Here is a 21,173-nt window from a genome sequence, read left to right as displayed (position 1 = left end):
ACGCAGAAATGGAGCCAATCAATGCTGCGACTGTGATGTTCAACCACCGAGTTGTACTGTATTAGCAACGAATGACCATCAGACTGGACAGCCGGTATCTGTGCATCGATTGGCACGAATATAGGCTAATGTGTGCTGATTTCCAAGTCTAAACAAACCCCCTAAGGCAACTATGGGGCCATTAACACAGGTACAAGTCTGCAAATAGACACTATCACACGATCAACACGAATAAATAAACTTTTTCCTCACACCTTTGAATGGATTAATTGAGTTAGGATGGATTTCAAAGCATAGATCCATAATAAGGTGGATTGCAGGAAAGTTCGCAGCAAGATTCGAACAAACAACGACACGACAATTTCATCAAAATCACAAGGAAACAGTGTGGATAGAAATACGAGGGTTGTAAACAATACAAACACTTGTAATATTTCAATGTGACGACTGTTAGAACGCGGGCACTCGACAAACAGAAACAGAATGAGCATTTCTTTGGAAATATATTGATTCAGATTAATGGGATTTAAACGTGACTCGGAGGACCAAAATCTCTCTCATAAAACGGCCTGTCAGCAGAGAATAGTATAATAATGTAAATGTGATATATTATATTTAGGATGAAGCACTCGAGTTGAATTCGTTTTGCTTTTATGTTGAAATGTAACAAAATACCGGAGAGAGAGAAGGAGGATTTTGCAGCGCACCGTAAGTGACACACATTCTCCATTTTACACGTAGATCTGTGCTTTTACGTTACATGTCAGAGAAAACAACAAGTTCACTTAGAGTTCGTAGATCGTGTGTGTGTGACAGAGTGCGTAGATGAAGTTACACAAACACACCGTACGCTTGTGAAGTTGTGGTCATCTCGGATGGAATGACGGCATGCACGGTGCCCGCACAGCGCACCTGCTCCGCTCACACACCGGCAGCAAAGGTGACACACACACACACCGGAGACGAACAACGACACCGCGGCGACAAACGGCACAAGTGACACGTGTGTGTGTTTACACGTTAACCGAGTGACCGCCGGTGTGCGTAAATACCACAATTTAACCTGTGCCTGAACGCCACTTTGACACCGACACACGCGTAAAGAAACGAAACGAGACCGTAAAGATGTTTAACAATACGGTGAAACTCTGTCACGCGTAATCTAAACACCCGTGACCCTCCGTGCACCCGCTGACTGTGGCGTGAAATGCGGCTCAACATACGGTTCCATACGCGTAAACCCCTTCCTTCCCCCTCCTCTCCTTACCTTTATAAACTTCTCCCCGGACGCACAGCAGCAGGGTCACGACGGCGAACAAGCAATTCAGAACTTTATCCATGTCGGCGGCGTCGTCTCAGCGTTCACCCCCCGGCGCGGGGCTCCCGGGAAACTCTTCTGTCTTCACCGCAACTTGAATCCCCGCCGACACTTTCTTCTTCTTCTTCTTTTTTCGGGGGAGCAGAAGTGTGATGTGCGGGTGTTTCGCCCTGCCCTCCGTCCCTCTCTGCCTGTGGGTTGCTGGCGGGGTGAGAGAGGACTCGGTCTGGGTCTCGTTCTCGGTTCCGGCGCTGCTACTCCTTTGCCGACTTGCAGGAGGACCGTGAGTGAGTCCTGATTCCTGAATTACGCGTGAAGTGAAGTGAAGTCCTCCGCCAGCTCCACGGAGCGCAGGCTGCTCTGTGCGCGCCGCTCTGACCGGTAGAGGGCGCTTGTGTGTGCGTGTCGCCTCCTCCTCCTCCTCTTTCTTGTCCTTCTTCTCCTCCTCCTCCTCCTCCTTCTCCTCCTCCCTCACTGCTTTGGCTTGTGGCCAGCTGCGGGGAAATAGCGGCCAGCTGAGTTGAGGCTCCTGTATGTGTGCTGATATATAGGCCACATCAAACCTGTGGAGCGCTCTGTGATACTGAGGTAAATAAAAGATCACAAGCTGCTGAGCAAACTATCCAATACCCAGCACTAATAAACACATCACCCATCATGCATCAGTCAGGTTCTCTGATACTATGAAATATTTGTTTACACTGGGTTTTTAATTTTTCACTATAGAACTACAACTTTCTAACTCTCCATTAAGAATACATACAAAAATATGATTTATATGTGGGCCATGAACACAACCCCTGGGTTACATTTACACATTTGAAAAGTATTCATACTAATTCCAAACCTCAAAGCTAAATTACCATTTCCCTACATCTACAATCAGCCAATTTGCTGTTTAAACTTCAGCACAATCCTACAATTATGATTGAACTTACCTGGTGTCCCTGTTCCTTGAATGTAAAGTAAAGGTCTAGTAGTTCTCTGTCCTCGTCTTCGTCCTCATGCAGCACAGAACATCATGTTATCCATTTGTCCCCCATGCTTATTCCCTCCTACAGCTACATCAGGTGTGTTCACTTCATCAGGAGCCGGTGCCTCCTAGACCTCCAACAGTCTGGACACCAAACACACAACTCACACACATCTCACCACATAATATCAAACGCCACAAGGAATTGTATGTATTTTTTATTAAACTGATGCAAAAAGGATGTGGAAAAACAATAAGGACAGAACATTATAGTAGAGTTCCACAGCTGGTGCCAATCAGCCAATCAGCTGCCTGTCTGTAGCAGAATGAGTGTGTGTGTCCCATCTAATATTTTGACATCACGTTGAAAGTTGTTTTTCTTATTAAATGTGTACGTGGGTGTGTGTGTGTGTGTGTGTGTGTGTGTGTGTGTGTGTGTGCATGTGCGTGTGTGTGTGGAGGTTGCTGCCTCTCCTCTTTCCCGGGGATGTTTTTTATTACCTCATAAACTCCTGAGTGGTTTTTGAGTCCTTCTCCCTGCCTGCTATTGAGCCACTACATGTCTGTTTTCATTTACTTATGTATACATCAAACTTTTACCTGCCGCAATCCTAGTTGGAGTTCACCTTGCATGTCCTCTCTGGTCAAATTCATGCATTGATCTTGTTTAAGTGAAGCTGTGGCTGACATTCAAAACGGCCTCATCAGTTCGTCCCTGTTCATTTCCCCCCGCGTTGATGTATCAGGAATCATTCCTTTCTTTTATTTATGTGAATATTTGCCCAAAAATCACTCTTCATCTGTGACAGAGTAAAGGCAAACAGAGCTGCAGTTTACTCGGGGCAATATCAAATACAAGGGTGATGAACAAACTGATGCCAAAGTCGCCCAATGTCATCCCGCTGTTGTTATTGCAGGCGTAAATACACATGGCGATTTCACTTGTAACAGCAGTTTCCATCACTAATTAAAATGCAGTGAAACTGACATTGGTCTACTTTTAGCCTGAAACCGACCTCTCGTTGGAGGATGCGGCTCGGGTTATTGTTGTCGTGTTGTTGTTGTTGTTTGTCATGCATGCACAGACAATGGCTGAGACGTGTGTGAGAAACGGCACGCGTCCCTTTGTGGCGTTTAGGTATTGTCTCTGCGATAACAATAATGTTTGCCAGCAACGCATGAATGCTTGTGGGAGCAAAGCCATCATGGGGATTGGTAAGAATGTAAACTCCTCCATTTGCTAAGACGGATGAATGGATAGCAGCATTGTTTGCGCTCCTGAATGCTTAGTGTGTGTGTGAGTGTGTGTGTGTGTGAGACAGAGGGGCGTGCCCTGGGGAGTTTGGGTGGTTGTGCGTAAACATAGTGCTATGTCATGTTTGACAAATCCATCCTGGTGATATGCTCCTCTGGCTGAGTGCTGAACATGGAACAGTTAGTTGTGATATGTTGTATGTTTGGACGCCATTTTCCTCTTCTTCTTTTTTTTTACCCTGTAACCTTTAACAAGCTTTCTTTCATCACACCCTCAAAGCAAGACAGAGAAAAGCTGTGACATTAGACAGATTGAAATGGGTGGGGTGGGGGGAGTGCATTCAAAATGGACGTGGACAAGGATCAAAAGAGTGACAGCAGCCAGCCAATCCATCCACTCACCATTGTAGATTTCTGGAAAAACACCCTGAGCTATTCCAGAGGTGATACTGCCACATAGTGAACCGTCTTCATCAGGGCAGAATCTGTATCAATCCATACTTCTCCCTGTGGGGACTTAAGAATGATGAGTAAAATAGCATTTTGTAGTAACTGCAGTAAGTGGCAGTATATTGGTGTTTGTCAATAAATGACAGTCATTTCTCCCCATGTGACAAAGTCTCAGCGTGAATAATGACAGAACTTAACCTGCACTCCCCATAAATTCCTATTAAGCTTCTCCTCGTGTGGCAGCCAGACAACAGCGATTTTGTCATTAAATTCCATTGTGTTTATCCCATGCCTTGATTGTCAAAAGCTCAATATGAGATTGATTAGCTGTCCTCCATTATAGGAAGTCACTGGCTGTTAGTGATGCTAAACTTCCAGCTTTGGCTTATGCATGCAAAGTACCTTTGAATGAAGAACACGGGTGCCAATCAGCGTTCACCCAATTGTTTAAAGAATCCGCGGCGTCTCATTATGAGGCAAAGTTCTCTTGGCGCGCACAGCAATTAAAATCCTGAGCCTGCTGCCTGCCGTCGAGGTCTTTCCCCAGTGAATCGCTGACCACCAAGTGAGGGAACGCTCAAGTCGTCGCTGCACGGTTGATTGCCAGACCTCATAACTCTCTTTAATTAATTGCCAGAGTGGTTAATGTGTGTGTGTTTTCTTGACTTTACCCAACTGATCTGTGTGTGTCATCATCTGTCTCCCTCTCCCACTCTCTCTCTCTCTGTGTGTGTGTGTTTTGGTATCAAGGTAGTTTTTAATTCCCCAGTTAACTCGACCCTACCTGACAAGCGACAAATGTCTTTCCGCCGCCTCGTCAGTTTTAAGCTCATTTCCTGTTGAATAGATGACATCAGAACACAGAAACATTAATAGCGCCTCTTGATATAGTAACACCACCGCATGAGGCTGTTTACTTTAATTCAGGTCATTTGACTCAGGCTCTTGCAAATAACATTAGAGGAACTTTATTTGAAAACAGGTCTCATGATCACCAGCTAGACAAAGAGGTATTCAAGGGGTCATCAACTTATGTGTGTGTGTCGTGTGTGTGTCAGAGAGTCAGAGAGTCAGAGAGTCAGAGAGTCAGAGAAAGGACAATCGAGCTTACAGTTTGACTCGTGCAATGACAGCTACACACCAACAGAGGTCGCTTTTTCCAACTTTTCTCTCCTCTCACTTGCTCAAAATGACTTTGACCTGAAGTTCACGCATGATGTGTTTACCCAGACATGATCCATGTATGGGGAGAGAAGATATCTGTGGGATGAACAGCCTGGGACAGATTCTCTTCAACTGTGGCCGCTTTAAAAACTCACACTAATCAACATCAACAACGACACTGCATGACTTGGCGCTGCATAAACACATTTCGTACGCTGCTAAATGATTGTGTGATGCTGTAAACTTTGTCTCTTTCACATTTAAGCTTCACACAATCGCTCTGCCAGTGAGGCATTCTAACTCTGTTGTTGTGATGAGGTGCTACAGTTAGCTCAGGTCCAAATTGTCCACTTTTACGGGCAACCGTACACACTCAACGTGCGTTTGATTCCACTGATTTACTCCACTCGTTCTAATCTCTGTGGAAGTTTAAACCGAGCGTATCTATTGTGCTACAACAGCGACGGATCCTCAGGAAAGCCAGGCAGCATTGCTCCAATCTGATGGAGTGGAACATTTAATCAGAGACAGAATTCCTTTTTTGTTTTTAAGCCCTTCCCCGCCACAGTACTTTCCACTGACTTTGTACACCTGATCCCAATGGCCTGGTGATAAAGAGCCGTGTCTAAGTGAGCCCGTCTGCTACCACTGCCACGGGCAATGCACAATCAAGTTTGGTCCCTGGAATTTAGACCTCAAGTTGTTAAGAATCTTTATTGTAAATTATCAAATATTCCACACTTAGAATTTGATCTCTATTACATTTTCTAGATGAAACAAAGAGTTCATCCTTCGGTATCCAAAACATGATAAAGCATCAAATACAACGTGACACGACCGCGGCCACGTGATAACAGAGGACACACAGCATGACAAACACCTGCCAGGGGTCAGATTTGATCCAACATCACTTTATGACCGACATGTACACAACCACACACACACACACACACACACACACACACACACACACACACGCGCACAGCGGGTGTCCTTCACGAGGGTTTGAGGTAGTTATAAAGGGCGCTGAGTCCTCCTTGCAGCACCTCATGAATCGGCTTAAGGAGCGGGTTATGAATGATATGGAGTCCCTTATCCAGCGGGTGGCAGGCCAGCCTTTCCAGCCTGATCAGCAGATACATCTCCATGGGAACACTCTGGAGGTCATTAAAGTCAACATTAAGGAGTTCCAAAGTCTCCAGGAAGCACAGAGTCTTAGGCAGCGTGTGGATGCTGTTTCCCTCCACGATAAGGATCTTTAGGTTAACCAGGTTCTGGATCTGGTCTGCGATGGTTTCCAGGCGGTTGCAGGCCAGGTGAAGAAAGACCAGCCCCTTCATGGTGTAGACGCAGGTGGGGATGTGAACGATGCAGTTGTGGCTGAGGTTGAGCTTGGTCAGCCTGTGCATGGCTGTCAAGCTGCCGGGGAGGCCCGAGATCTGGTTGTTGGCTAGGCTGAGCACCTCCAGACAGGTGCAGGAGCCCAGCTCCTCTGGGACCTCTCTCAGGCGGTTGCGGCAGGCGAAGAGCACGCGCAACTTCTTCAAGAGGCCAATCTCGGGGGGGAGGCTGGAAAGGTTGTTGCCCCACAGATTGAGGATCACCAGATTTTCCAAAGTGCCCAGGGCAGGTGGCAGAGAACAGAGACAGTTCATGGACAAGTTTAGCTTCTGCAGCTCTCTGAGCTCCCACAGCTCAGTGGGGATCACATCCAGCCCCCGCATGGCCAGCCTGAGGGTGCTGTAGCCAAAGTGCGTGGTGGCGAGCCTGCGGATCTTCTCAGCAGCTGAGGACATGCTGGGGTAGTCATCCCTCCACACACTTTTCCTCCGGTCACTCACCTCACTTAACTCCTTTTTGGATTGCTTCCCGCCCATGGTCGTCTCTGCTGTTTATTCTGTCACCTATAACAAGATGTCAGCATGTGATTTGCTGAACCCTTGGAGCAGTGAGCAGATTGTTAATGATTTAAGCTGTTGACAGATCTCCAGGGTTCTAAATGAAGCCACACAGCGCATGATGAGTTCCTCCAGTAGGCCAGTGTGTAGTGGACGATGCAGAATATCTGATGTTAGCCAGCAGTTACTCTGAATCCTGGCTGGGTTTCCTCTCTCAGAGCAGCGCTGCCGTGCGCTGTTACCGAGCACTATGCAGACTCGTGGTCTGTGTCTCCCTGGACCAACTGCCTGTCTTACTGGATTTCATTCCCCAGCTGGTCCTGTCACTTTCCAAGTCCACAGATAGCACCCAGCTCCCCCTCCCCCTCCCCCACACCCCACACAGTGTAGCAGCGCAGGGTAGGATGCAGTGTGAGCTCAGTCGGTGGAGTTCACTGCCATGACCTCATAGCCTAACAGACACATGAACACGTTATGCAAAGACATGCAGTCACATACCTCACACAGCACACCAGGCACATCACAAGCATCAACATCCTGTGAGATAAACAATGTTAGTGTGTTATATCTTGTATTTAAAACTACTCACAGTCAACATCTTCCTCCTTTGCGTCTGTTTGTCTTCACTTAAACTTGACACCCGGCTGTCAGCTGTAAAAAAAAAACACTGAATCATTTCTCAAAACAGCAACAGATCTTAGCGGTATTAGCAAAATAGCTCAACGCCATCCACAGACACGGAGCGGCTTAATCTCGGGAGCAACAGGCCACGGAAACCATCACATAGGATCTAATCCCAGCGTGTCCCTATTCAAAAATATCTGTCTGATTCATCTATGACCCTTAGAGAAGAATGCCTCATATTAGAGTTTGTCTTTGACCCCCCAACAGCTGACGGCTCTCGAGGGAAAACAAGCTTTGATTTGAAATGTATGCTATATTTGTAACTGGTTGGTAAAAATAATGTACTTTCTAGATGTAACGTTATTGTTTTCGTCTACTAAAATCACCCTCGTCACCCTCACATCTCATTGCACTGCATTATCTCCACATTAAGGCCCGGTGAGGCGAGTCAGTGATACCTTGGACTAAATCCACTTTCCTCAACAGCCTTGAGCGTGTGACCGGGTGCTGACCACCGGGAACCTTAGTCATCATTCTTTCGCTCAGTCCAGTAATCGAGGTACTTGGATGACACTTAGCAGCAATATCCAACTCTGGGTACTTGACGTGTCTCCTGCGAACACGGCTACATCAGCACTTATGAGTGACAGGTCGAGCTGTGCGTTTGCTGAATCCGACAGGAAAGTGGGCTGTTGGGCTTTATTTCCCATTCAGACAGCTGCTTGTGCTGCAGTGGACACACTTTAGTGAAAGTCAACATTTTCATATCTTAGCCTGATTCCTTGTCCGTGCTGTATCATAAAGCCCTTTTGTTTTTTTTTACACACAGGCCTTCGTTTTTGCGGTGGAGGTCCTTGCTGCTGAACTTGTGTACACACGTGCCCCGGCTAATTTCACAAACAGCAGGTCCGCCCGTATCGTGCTGTAGCTCTATTTACATGAAAAATGACACCTCAGCTGTAACCGTCACAGCATTACTCCCCCCGCCCCCCCCTGCGTGCCAACACATCCCAGGAGCAGTCAACACGAGGCTGGGAACACATGCTGTCAAACGCGGAAAAAGTCCTGGGCCTTCAAATGCATCACCCTCATTACGGGTTAACAGAAGCGACGCAATACCTGGGAAAGGCTGAGACGGATGGATAGAAGGGGAGGGAGGAGGGTGGAGACAGGAAAGGGATTGGTGTGTGTGTGTGTGTGTGTGTGTGTGTGTGTGGGTGTGTGTGGGTGGGTGGATGAATGGACAGAGGGACTAATGCTCATTGCTGGCGAATCTCTCCATAACACACCATCACCTAACACTTTGTCATAATCTTGTGTGGCATGAATCCTCATTAAATCCTCCTTTTAATCACACATGCTTTTATCCAAATGAATCTCCCCCACCCCTCCTCCCCCCCCCTTCCCACAGAAACAGATGTGTGGAAACAGCTTGAGATGTAAATCACAGGAAAATGGATTTTTCCATAACTCCTGCATCTGCACAGTACCTTAACACAGAGACCCATTAAGACCAAATGAGGATGGTCTGGCTCAGTCTGTGAACCGTAACACCCTCCAGTCCTCAGGGTGACGGGGGGAAAAAAAGGATCTCATTTGAAAAAGCCTGGTCTGGTTATGTGGCAGTATAATGACTCTGGATGAGCTACCTTTAGAGACTCAAGTCCAAGATATATACCTGTATTACTTGTTCATTACTGTGGAGGCTCCTGGCAGTGACAGATGATATATGGCATCGCCACCGCAGAATCTGCCGTGAGGTGTCTCAGTCCTGTCGAAAACGTAAGGAGAACCTGCCAAGGCCCGGGGCTCTTTAGAGTCTATATTGCAGACACATTACTCCCTTAAGCCAACATTCCTATTCAAGACTTCAGACAGAATACAAGACAAGATCAGGACTGAGAGAGGAGGAATATGCATTTTGCAAACCTACTGAGTATTCCAGACAAAATTAGCCACGTGAAATGGGGGAGAGGATGTGGACAGGGGTGGATGGTATAAGCCACCTGAGCTGATAATCTTCTATTATTCAGCAGGTGTAGATGTGAATATACACACCGGCGGACACTTTCCACCTTTCATTTGTATGTGAGTCCACATCCTCCCAGCTAATGGAGTCTGTGCGAGAGCGGCTGTGCGTTTCGTCAAAAACTGAGGATATGTCACACAATTGGAAATGCCATCTGGAAATTGGTTACAAGCCCGCGCGGCCCCAACCTCCAGGTGACACAAAGATCTACTTGGTAATGCAAATGAGCGAGGAGGGAAACTCGGGGAGCATCCAACAAGTCTGCTTAGAGGCTGAACACAAGGCCAGAAGCGTTTTATTTCTATGTTTCACATTTATTTACCAGCTTGGACACAGACTGGGACACCCCTGGGTGGCTGTGCAAATTATCATGGAAATTATTATTAGAAAGGTGGTTTTATCATATTCGGACACGCTTCCAAGCTGCACCGGCGCCAACAGCGGTACGCAGGAGGAGGAGGAACACGACTTCATCACTGTTCTGCATCTTCTTTAAATATTTTTCATTGCCTTATCACCTCTAACAGATACACTTCCATTGAGTATCTCGTAATCTCCTAATCTCTCTCCCCAGGCCACACGCCAGGTATCTGTAGTTAGATCGGCGGTGCGGCAGCCAGATTCATCTCAAGATAAACTGGGACAACATGATGAATGGATAATAAAGGCACCCAGGGGAGAGCACTATCCGGGTTAACTCCACCGCATAAAGACACCATTTGTAATGATGGCTGGAATCAACAGGGAAGTGCAGTGAGCAAAGCTAACTGGGCTCCAAAGTGACCAAATCAGTCCTGGCTTTGCTGAGGCAGCAGATGGAAGTACGAGCCAATTGTAGCGGTGACAACAACAAGCAGGGTGATGAAGTACCGTCGAGCAGCCAATCTGGGTCTCACCTGCACTCGGCCACAGCTATAGGCTACTGGGTGCAAAACACAAAAACAATATAGACTAGAACAATCACACTATGGAGTCATAATCACAATGGGCAGGAGGAAGTAACTATATCGCTCTTCCATTACTAGTTAGAGTAGAATAAAAGAGCTATTGGAAGTAAAGTGTAGTCACTATAAAAGTCTTGTAAATGTCTCGTAAAAACCTTGTGTCTCCTTTTTGGGGGGATTTTCACACTTTCAGATCTGTTGATGTACAAGACAGTGTAATGGAAAACATTGGAAGGAATGGAAGAAGCAGAAAAATGGCTAAAAAGGACGCAAATACCTCAAAAATGTGCAACGTAATTATTATAATTTGTGTTGTGGCTATTTGTGAGAGTACAGAAGTGTCAGCACTGATAATTATTTTCTGTCCGTGCCACCAAAACTTGAAACAATAGGATCTGACAAGCTCTGTGCTGGAAATTAGGATGCCTGCCAGGCCATCCACTGCCAGTGAGCCATAAATGTTTCATGTGGTGCTGATATGGTAATCATTGGAATCCTACAATGACACCTTGTGAGAGTTGGATAACGATGGCTGTCTTTCAGGCCTGTGTGACTCTGGACAAGGTCCAGCAGCTGAGGCACAGCCCGAAGTGTGAGCGTGCCAGTCAAAATGGCTGCACTGCCTCCCTTAGGAAGATGAAAGTCTCAAAGATGAGACTGATAAAGGTGTAATGAGCGTCCTCCAGGCACGGCGCAGGCACACGCGCTGACTCGCAGATTAAAAACACGCCGCACAGACGCATTCTTCTGAGTTAAATATGCATTCTGTTTCATGAGGTTTGCGAGTGGAGTCCAGGTGCCCGTTGGTGGCGCAGGCCCAGCTGGAGGATGTGGCTGTCTTGCTCTGCTGGCACACAGGCTGGCATACTAACAGAGCCAGGGGTGCTTTCACAGTGGGTTGAAAGAGACCGGCGCTGGTGCGACATACCCAGGGCTCAGAAACACGAGCTCCAGCTGCATGTCCACTCCATCACATGACTAAAGAAATTATGGGCTGGAAATACAAAGCGGAAACACTCCCTGACAGAGGTGGATAGTATATTTACTCAAGTCACTTGAATTTCCACTTGGTGCTATATTCAAACATTGTTCGTTTTACTCCACTACAGCTGCACTCACTGGTAATTTTGCACATTAAGATGTAGATTATCTCAGCATTGTTTTATCAGACATGTAATCAACAAACTGATCAGAGAGCAAATTTGAACTTTGCCCTCCTATATGTTGAAATATACAGCCTTTTCTCCGAATCAGTGCTTTTACTTTGGACACTTGAGTACATTTTGCTCCTGATTTGAATCATATTTCTTGCGGCGAGACTATCGATCTGGTATGCGGCCGCCTCGGTCACATCTCTCTCTGGCGCTCCACGCAAGATTCCGTCAAATTAATCATTTGGGTTGAAAAAGACATTTTCCAATCATAAGGGATGAAGCAATGAAAGGCCAATGTGCCTGAAAGAGCTTAATGCATTATTCCTCTGAAGCTTCTGTAAGCCTTTTTATTAAAGTCAAACAATCTTGTCAAACACCTGTTGTTCTCACAGGGGGTATTTATTGTTGGCCGATGTCAGCACACTATAATCTCTGGCTAGAACATGGCCGTATTGCCAATGTGACCTATTCTCGGTCATCATAATTTCCTCTGGGGTGGGGGTGACAGTGTTCGTGCGTTTATGTGTGTGAATGTGTGTGAATGTGTGTGTCCAGTGATTGCAGTCACCCTTCAACCATTTCAGTCCGGCTCCTTTTTGACACCCTATGTCATGCAGAACAAATCACTTATTGCTGACACCAGTGATTTCTTGTCTCTGGTGCGGAGAAGTGTGTGTGGAAGCAAAACAGTGGGGTATTACTGATGGGGAGTTGGACATTTCTGTGATTAAGTAGTAATGGCCCAAGACGTGACAGGGAAACAGGGGACTTCATTGGTCACAGGGCAGGAAAAAACTGCACACCCGTGGGCCTGTGGGCTATTTTTGAGGAAGGATATAATTATTTCAAGAGTTTTTCCTCCAAAACGAGGCATTCAAGCTGCAAAAAAGTTTCACAGTTTCAGCACTTTTGAGGCCTTTATCTCCAAAAATGCATTTCTGAAAACTGCCTTATTTGTATTTTTATAAATATAACTACACAAAGTTTAACACTTCATTTTTATGTGTATGTTGAGCCAGAAGGACTCATCCTTTCTCCACTGTCACCATGCCTGCCATGGATTCCACTGTCTGCCTATGGGCTTAACCCACTAATTGTGGCCAGAGTTCCTATACTATTGTTGCATGCCTGTGGTTTGGCTTCAGGCTCCGGTTATATTAAGACCTGAGTATTTGGATGTTTCTTTGGAAGACGCTGTCATCTTAAATAATCAGGGATGGCTGCAATTGGGGCGTGTTTGATTTATAGGTGAGGTTTTTGAGGTAAAGACACTGAGGAATGTTGCAGTCTGTCTTGTTTTATGGTGCAGCAGGACGTGATTTGTTCTGCAGTTTGAACCAAAGCAGGAAGGTGGAAATAGTGATTCTGGTGGTGCAGGTACTGTGTGTGCAGGGGGGGTGGAGGAGATATAAGTGATCTTGTGGGGACATCTGCTGGTCATGTAAGGTACACGCAATACTGATATTGGGTTTGCACTGAAGTGGGTCTATGTACTTGAGTTTACTGTGTTATTATTGTAACAACTTTTTGTCCTCCAATAACATAATCCAATAACATCGTATCATTTTTCTAATGGTACTTATTGTGTGTCTATAATGAGCCTATAATTCCGCTATGATTGATACCCTTGTTAAGTCTTTGCCTTCTTTGTCTGTGTTTTCTCGAATTATTTCAAAATATTACCTCTATAATGCTATTATCGGTACTGTTTGTGGTGTTTTGTGTTAGTCATCATGGTTTCACAGTATTTCGTAATGCTCATTAAGAGATGAATTGTGTATCTAACAAAGTCCACTCTATCTCGAGTTTATCATCTAAAATTCTGCTATGATTGATACTCATATACAGTTTGTCTTGTAATAGATCGGCACAGTGAGTTTATACTGACTATTAATTTTCCCATTTATAATACGAGAATTAATGGCGTGCAGATTCTAAAAAAATTAGGTTATAATGGCCAATTGGAAACCATATGTTCATAATTACTCGTAACTTATACCTTTAGTGTGTTTGAGAGCCATATTTCTCTTGGTCAGCGCAGAATTTTAGTGTAGTCAATTAAAATCAAATCAAAGACGACGACGTGCTCCCTCGCCCATGGCCGTGTGAATGACACCGCTCGCGACCAGCCTCCACGTCATAGCATGTGTAAGGACCAATCACGTGTCAGGAAAGGGGCACCGTTCTTTGACGAGCGCCAAATCTATCCAATCACAGCCTTGGAATGAGCACCATCGCCCCGCCTTCACCCCGCGTACAACCAATGAGAAGAGCGGAGTCATTACTTATTCATTACATTGCAAAGGGGAGTGACGCAGTTATTGTAGATGTATAGCGGCTCCATGCTTTTTCGGGTGACCTGAAATAACATTATTTAGCTGTTTATCTTTGGATGCGAGCCCTCTCGTAAACACAGGGAGGATTTGTTTAACCTGTAGGCTGTATGTGGAATCTCTGCGCTCCCTGAATTTGGATGCCATTCCAGCTGGAGGTTGCGGTAGAGCCCGAGGACTTGATGCGATAACCAGTAGGAGATATGCCGCAGCCCAAATCACGAAAGATCGCCATCCTCGGGTACAGATCCGTAGGTGAGTCCCGCTCTGAGCACCATGCACGGGGAGGGGGTGAAGCCTCGCATAGGCGCCGCGCAGGCCCGTTATGGAGACCGATTTACGCCTCCTAGTAATAGATTTAAATGATAGGGAATCGATCTGTCATGCAACATCTCGAGCGGACGCCGCCAGGTGAGATGTGGCCTGGATGGGTTCGAGCCCACACGAGGCCCAATATGAAGGCCGCCCCGTGTGGAAACTTTCATTCTATTTTTAACAGCCATTTCTTCTTCATCCATCCGTCTCCATCAGCGCGTACCTGAGCCGGGGTCTGCGCCCCCGAGCCGGTCAATCAGTCAGTCAGCCAGTCAGTCAGTCAGTCAGTTTGTCCGTCCAGGCCTGAGCAACCATCGCCTTTGACGCATCACTGTGACATTTCTTCACTATTCGTTCTGTCGTTTTCTCAAACCAACGAAGCGTGATTTGTATGCGGATGAAGGCAGTGGAGGAGGAGGAGGAGAGGATGATGGAGGAGAGGAGAAGCACGACTGCAGGCCCAGCCATCTTACCATTTTAGCAGCATGAACGAATAAAACCCATTCATGTTGCCATAGGGACACGCATCAGCTCCAAAAGTCAAATATTCTGCCTTTATGGTTTATATTCATCAACCATACCACCCATAGTGCTGTCAGGATTAGGTTACATGGTTCATAGCTTATTTGATATGTAATATGTAATATTGGCTTTTGTTCTATTATTAGAGACAATTCCTTATAATGACCAATATAATGTGCATTAAAAGTGAACACATTTCTATTGGTTGCTTATTTCTTCCTACAGCCCAAAAATCCAACAGTTGTTCAAATTACAGACATACAAAAGACAAACTTCCTGTCTCGGAAGGGCGAATCTACCGGATAACGCTGATAAATAACTGCTAATCAGTTTAATCCAGTTAAATGCAGAATGTAGGATTATGCCTCATGATCTCATTTCCATCCATCTAGGTGCTCTTATTCTAATAATGCTTTGAATTTTGCAGGAAAGTCCTCTTTGACAATCCAGTTTGTCGAAGGCCAGTTTGTGGACTCCTATGACCCGACAATAGAAAACAGTAAGTGTGTATTTGTTCAACACGTTTACATAAACATTTCCTGCTCTTTCTCTAATACACACACACACACACACACACACACACACACACACACACACACACACACTGTCTGAGTAACAGTCTGCCTTGAGTTCACATCCCCTGTGTGTGGTTCATCAGCTATGCATGTGTACAAAACACTGCTTGCAGGGTTGAAATCAATATTAAGATGTTTTTGTAGCGTAAATATTTATAATGTAATACTTCAGGATCAACATATCACAGTATCACTTCAGTTTCCTTTGTATCGTGCCTCGTGTCAGATGTGAAATGAGGTTATCACATCAATAAGTCATAATGATCTCAAAGTGTTTAGACATCTTCATCTAATCTTTAAAAATGCATCATAACGTGACAGAACGCTTCACACGGCATTTTATTCAAGTTCTTTGATTTCCCGATTTCCCCGACCTGAAAACCCCAAAAGGATGGAGCCTTGATGATGTAAGCTGTGTGGTGTTTGGTTGAAATGGGCTGGAATCTGTGCACGCTGTGACACAGGAATAGAAATCACTGGAACTAGGTGATAATTCATTCCCGTCGCTGTCACAGTTGGACCCTCCTGTCCACTAATATAGACTCTGTGACACATAATGTGGCCGCCCACGAGCAGAGGCCTGGATAGAGGTGGGCGGTGGATGAAATATGTGATCCTATGACCTAAAGGAGTCACAGGTGCAATCACAACCACACATCCGCCACAAACTGCTTTATTTAATGTTTCCCTCAATGATACAGATGCTCAAAGCAATAGATATTGGTTTCAAACAGGATTATGTCCTACAAATAATTCATTATGTTATTGTTTTGGTTTCTGCTGCCATCTAATGGAGACATTGTGCATTGTCACATAAGTGCTTTTATTGATCTTGTGTTTATTATCAGATACAATAAAAAGAAATATTGTCACTCAGCCCTACTTAAAGAGGAGATTGTTTGAGTGCCCTGCTCAAAGGCACTTTGACCGTGCTATTTTGAAAACAGGGGAGCCTTTTATCATCGGTCTCCTGTTCTCAAAGCACTCGCACAGACTGGTATATAAACCCCCTCCTCCTGACCTGTAGGAGCATTCCCCTGCGTGCTCGCTCACGTAGCGGCGGGTTGTGTGTTTCTGGAGTGTGTGGTCTGCGTCCGTCTCTATAAATAATGTGCGGATGGTTAACATAAAGTGAAGTGTCAGCGCTACCAGCCAGATGCTGCAGGCGATGCAATCTCAAACCGGTCGTGCTGTAGATTATATGCTCCATCTCCAGGCAGGTATTGACATTTTAGCGTTGGATGAACTCACTGATACCACAAGGCCTCAAAATAGATCCATTACTGAGTTGTGTCTTTGTCGGTTCTTGAGATTCGCAGACTGAAACAACAAGTGAGACAGGTGGGGGGAGAGAGACAGCTGTGCGCTCGATGTCCTTATTTGTCATGTTTCTCGCTTTTTGCCTGTGTGAAATAAATCTTCTCACTCACAGCTATTTATAAAAAGATTGATTTGTCGTTTGCCTCCTTTTCTCTCACACAGCATTTACCAAAATGATCACGATAAACGGACAGGAGTACCATCTTCAGCTGGTGGACACGGCGGGACAGGTAGGACTCAATGTCACGTTTAACACACCAATCCAATTAAAGACGGGTGGCGGGAGGTGATTCTTTTTAATTGGAACACGTCTTGTTAAAGCCATTGCTGCTGATTGAGGGTTTAGTCTCTTGATCAGACCTGAATGGAGCCAAAAATGCTTAATTTAGCTCCTTTAACTCCTCTACGTGACTTCTGGCTCCTTTTATTTCAACCCTGCATACTAATTTGTCCCCAAAACTCTCTTCTCTCCCCAGGATGAGTACTCCATCTTCCCTCAGACCTACTCCATAGATATCAACGGTTACATTCTGGTCTACTCAGTCACATCTAATAAAAGGTATGTTTTCCTTTTTGGCCCCTTTTAAAATGGAGCAAATGTCTCTCATGTTGTGGGTAAGAAGTAAGGAACTGAATGCTCTTCCCTCCTTCGTCTCTAACAGCTTTGAAGTCGTACAAGTTATCCATGAAAAACTGTTGGATATGGTGGGGAAAGTTCAGTGAGTACGGCTCCGCTCTCATTATGCTGTCGGAGGATTTTCAACATATATGCAATGCAATATCGTACTTAACCTAGAAATGGCTCTTTCCTTTCCTTTCCTTTCCTTTGCAGAGTACCAATTATGCTGGTTGGAAACAAGAACGACCTACATATGGAACGGTACGTCCAAACAAACACGCCGTGGAATTCTATGTCACGCTGTAACGCAAACAGCTTCACTACACAGGCAGGCGGGGGTCAGGATGGAGGCACGCACGCACGCACGCACGCACGCACGCCGCCTCACTGACTCCATTATCAATGCTCTGTCCATCCGTTGTACAAATGTCAGATTTAACATGTCTGACGTACGGAATTCAAATCAAAATGCGTATCAGATGGGATAATCTGGTTCCCAGGCATCCCAGAGAGAAGAGAGGCCCGAGCCAGAGTGTTTACATGTGTCTCTGTGTGTTTGTGTAGCTCTGCAAATACATCTCACTCAGCACTCAAGTCAATGGACGCCTTTAAAAGAACGCATTTCTCACATTTCTCACATCGCTGTTTTCCAGAGTAATCAGTTGCGAGGAGGGAAAAGCGTTAGCCGAGTCCTGGAACGCCGCCTTCATGGAGTCCTCCGCTAAAGAGAACCAGGTAAGAGGGGAGCGTTGGATTGGACTATCAGAATCAAATCCTGACATTTAATAAACCAGAACAAGCGAAGTTGTGATGTAAGCCATAGTTTCAAACAAAACAACATCACTCAGACTTTGCACTCTTGTTTTACAGTGATCAGTAGTTCAAGTATTGATTGAAATGCATGTATTGATTTAATAGCAAGCAAAGGTTTAACACTGTCAGCTTGAAGAAGACAGAACATCGTCTCACAGGCTGAGTACTGCTTAGACGTCTCTTCCCCTCCTGTTTGATTTATTACCCATTGTGCTGTTGCTATATTCAGAAAAATCTATTGATCTGCTCGTACTCCACTTATGGCACGATAAGCTTCAACTGCTCATAAAATGGCTGCAAAAACAAAACCGTCTCCCCCTGAATTCTCTCTCCCCCCCTCCCCTCCCTCCCTTTGCAGACCGCCGTGGAGGTTTTCCGGAGGATGATCCTGGAGGCGGAGAAGATGGACGGCGGCGTGCAGCCCGGGAAAACCTCCTGCTCCGTGATGTAGGGCCGAACCCAATCCGACACACACAGGACACTGCACTGGGATATCCCGTTACTTGAAGGCTAGCTGCCAGTCCTCTACACCCCCCACACCCCCCACCACCTCAGCCGACCCCTCCTCCTCCCGCCGCCCTCCACACACACCCCCACCCCCACCTCCACTTCCACCCCAGGGTCCTAAATACCCAACCCTGTCTATTAACGGCTCTGATTCCACTGTTATTTATCAGTATTCCCTCTTCCCTCTCCTTGTTTTTTCTTTGTGCGTTTTGATTAAAGAAATGGACGAGCGCCCTGTCTTACAGTAGATGCCCCACAATCCCCCAGCCCTCCTCTTCCATCCTTATGCTCACTGATGCAAAACAGATTTCCACTCGGGTGTATCAGAAAAAATGTTGTGTAACGCTGGTTAAAGTATCTAAGGGCAGACGTAGTATAGCGGCCGTATGCATCTTAGCTTCTCCATTGTGCTGCTCCCATATAGGCTACGAGCAATTCTCTCTCTCTCTCTCTCTCTGTGTAAATAATAGAAAGTCGCCACGCATATACGCTCGGATGAAATGGAACGAGATCGAGCGGCTTGGTTAGACACGGACGTTTCTTCTGATACATCGCCGCCTCCCTGATATATTCTGCCCCCTTTTTCTACTCCGGCCGCATTCAGAACCCACTTACTTATTACTTCTTTACTTACTTCTCCGTCCCCCCAAGTTTGTTTTGTTTTGTTTCTTTTGTTTTCATTGCAGTTTTTTCTGTCAGCCAAAAAAATAAAAAAATCTGCATCCATTTTCTAATGTTGAAAATGTTGTACAAATGTTTTTGATTGTAATCATTAAAGCGAAAAAGTGGTTATGTAACGCAGCACGTGTTTTTCCACTGTACCTGTAAATGGCTGATGATGTGTCATTCTTACACGGGAGAGAAGGAACAAAACAACACACACACACACACACACACACACACACACACACACACACTTGAACGGAGCTTTTGAAAGTTTTATTTTGTTTTTTTAAATGCATCTTGATCCGTGATCTCACTAAACTCTGCTGGAGTTATTGTAGGCCTTGCTCAAAGGTACTGCGGTTCTCCTGGGCTGGCTGCCACCTTTAGAAGGTGTTGCACATGTCTTCACTGCAGCATTTGATATCGATGAAGGCGTTCAACTTCAGCAGCCTGCAGTCTTCCGTAGCCATGCATTTCTGGTATTGGCTAACTGAGAGGGGATCACAGACAAGAACTCATCAGACAATGTATTATAAGTTGTCACCTGGTCTAAAATGCAAATCTTGGTTGACACGAGTATGTTGAGAGACGTACATGGTTCTCTGAGGAACTTTGCAGCAGCACAGCCGTCCTTCCCTGGTTTACATATCTCCTCTGTGGGCTCGCAGGCTCCTCCGGGTGATTTGGAGATGCATCGGTGGCAAGTCAGGGCCTCGCCTAACAAAAAAAACAGCAATGTAGATTATTATTGTCTCTGTTTCTGACCTGGTTTTAAGTATCTGATTAAATTCAGTCCAAAAGATCAAGTTCTTATTCAGTGATGTGAGTGAAAAAAGAGCAAATGTCCGTTGTGCAGCACTCCAGAGGGAATTGTTTATTCAGTGGAGAATCAGTGACAGACTTACCACATGCAAACAGCAGGGCGACAGCTACAGCCAACACCAACAGCTTCATGCTTCTGTTCAATACTGCAGCCTGACACGAGTGATAAAGCCGGGATTAAATAACACGGACGGCTCTATCAGCACACACACACACGTTTCATGGGATTTCAACCCATTTTAAATGTTTTGGAGGTTCTGTACAGTCTTAACATTACCTGGAAGCAGAGCATAATAGTGGAAATACACAGATTAAAGCTTTTATGTTGCATATTTAAACTGAGATTTTAATGCAGATGCACGTTCAAAACATCAAGATCCATTCTGTGATAAAACAATTCTGAAAATGTAAGGATAAAGGGTTAAATATGATAAAAAACCAATCATCCTGGTCCCTTACCTCACTGGGTTTGCTTGTCTTGGTTTCTGCAAAGAACTGGGACGTAATGATTGACTTTCCTTCTTTTTATACCCCATTGATACTTTGTCCCTGGGTGGTAACATCCCCTCCAAGTAATATACCTCAGTTACGTGTGTGTGTGTGTGTGTGTGTGTGTGTGTGTGCACATCACGTCACTCAGCACGGGTACACTGTATCCTCCAGTGGCAGTTTCCCACCGTACAAGTTCCTGCATTATGTAAGGTGGGTAACCACCCTTTGTCCACCTCATTTATCAAAAGCTCAAATCAACATTTCACTTAGTGAGATTTGTACAATACAAGAGGATAATAGTCAGGTTAATGTTTGTTATAGGGTGGATTGGAACAGAGGAGTCACAGTCTGGCTTTAGACTCTGTGCTGCTGCAGTTATAC

At 45.4% G+C, this 21,173-nt stretch overlaps 4 protein-coding genes across 5 annotated transcripts in view; 1 reads left to right on the top strand and 3 right to left on the bottom strand.

Annotated features, from left to right (window-relative positions):
• Window positions 1-1,340, bottom strand: part of LOC142997746 (receptor-type tyrosine-protein phosphatase mu) — a 113,034-nt gene extending 111,694 nt beyond the window's left edge. The window contains 1 exon segment of the mRNA XM_076148299.1: window positions 1,268-1,340. Coding sequence (XP_076004414.1) covers window positions 1,268-1,340 — 73 coding nt within the window.
• A 4,814-nt stretch (window positions 1,341-6,154) lies between these two features.
• Window positions 6,155-7,036, bottom strand: LOC143000144 (uncharacterized). Its single transcript, XM_076149355.1, has one exon. The coding sequence runs from the start codon at window positions 7,034-7,036 to the stop codon at window positions 6,155-6,157; it is 882 nt and encodes a 293-aa protein (XP_076005470.1).
• A 7,083-nt stretch (window positions 7,037-14,119) lies between these two features.
• LOC142996615 (GTP-binding protein Rheb) lies at window positions 14,120-19,609 on the top strand. Its single transcript, XM_076147602.1, has 8 exons — window positions 14,120-14,396; window positions 15,406-15,477; window positions 17,036-17,103; window positions 17,350-17,432; window positions 17,536-17,592; window positions 17,706-17,753; window positions 18,146-18,227; window positions 18,664-19,609. Exons 1-8 carry the CDS (start codon window positions 14,345-14,347, stop codon window positions 18,754-18,756), a joined length of 555 nt encoding a protein of 184 aa, XP_076003717.1. The 5' UTR covers window positions 14,120-14,344; the 3' UTR covers window positions 18,757-19,609.
• Window positions 19,610-19,736: 127 nt separating this feature from the next.
• ly97.3 (lymphocyte antigen 97, tandem duplicate 3) lies at window positions 19,737-20,855 on the bottom strand. Of its 2 annotated transcripts, none has more exons than XM_076147448.1 (4): window positions 20,761-20,855; window positions 20,384-20,473; window positions 20,073-20,195; window positions 19,737-19,968 (listed from the first exon to the last, which is right to left on the bottom strand). In XM_076147448.1, the coding sequence occupies exons 1-4, from the start codon at window positions 20,834-20,836 to the stop codon at window positions 19,862-19,864; spliced, it is 396 nt and encodes a 131-aa protein (XP_076003563.1). In that variant the 5' UTR covers window positions 20,837-20,855; the 3' UTR covers window positions 19,737-19,861. The 2 variants fall into 2 exon arrangements, with proteins under 2 accessions (XP_076003563.1, XP_076003570.1); XM_076147455.1 differs by having other exon boundaries at window positions 20,384-20,453; window positions 20,760-20,821.
• Between the last annotated feature and the right edge of the window lie 318 nt (window positions 20,856-21,173).

The sequence above is a fragment of the Genypterus blacodes genome, unplaced genomic scaffold (genome assembly GCF_046128005.1).
Source record: "Genypterus blacodes isolate CSIRO-AG114 ecotype Tasmania unplaced genomic scaffold, CSIRO-AGI_Gbla_v1 ptg000005l_1, whole genome shotgun sequence".
Lineage (NCBI taxonomy): Eukaryota > Metazoa > Chordata > Actinopteri > Ophidiiformes > Ophidiidae > Genypterus > Genypterus blacodes.
The sequence above is the reverse complement of the archived record's forward strand: the minus strand, read 5'-3'. Positions and strand labels throughout refer to the sequence as shown.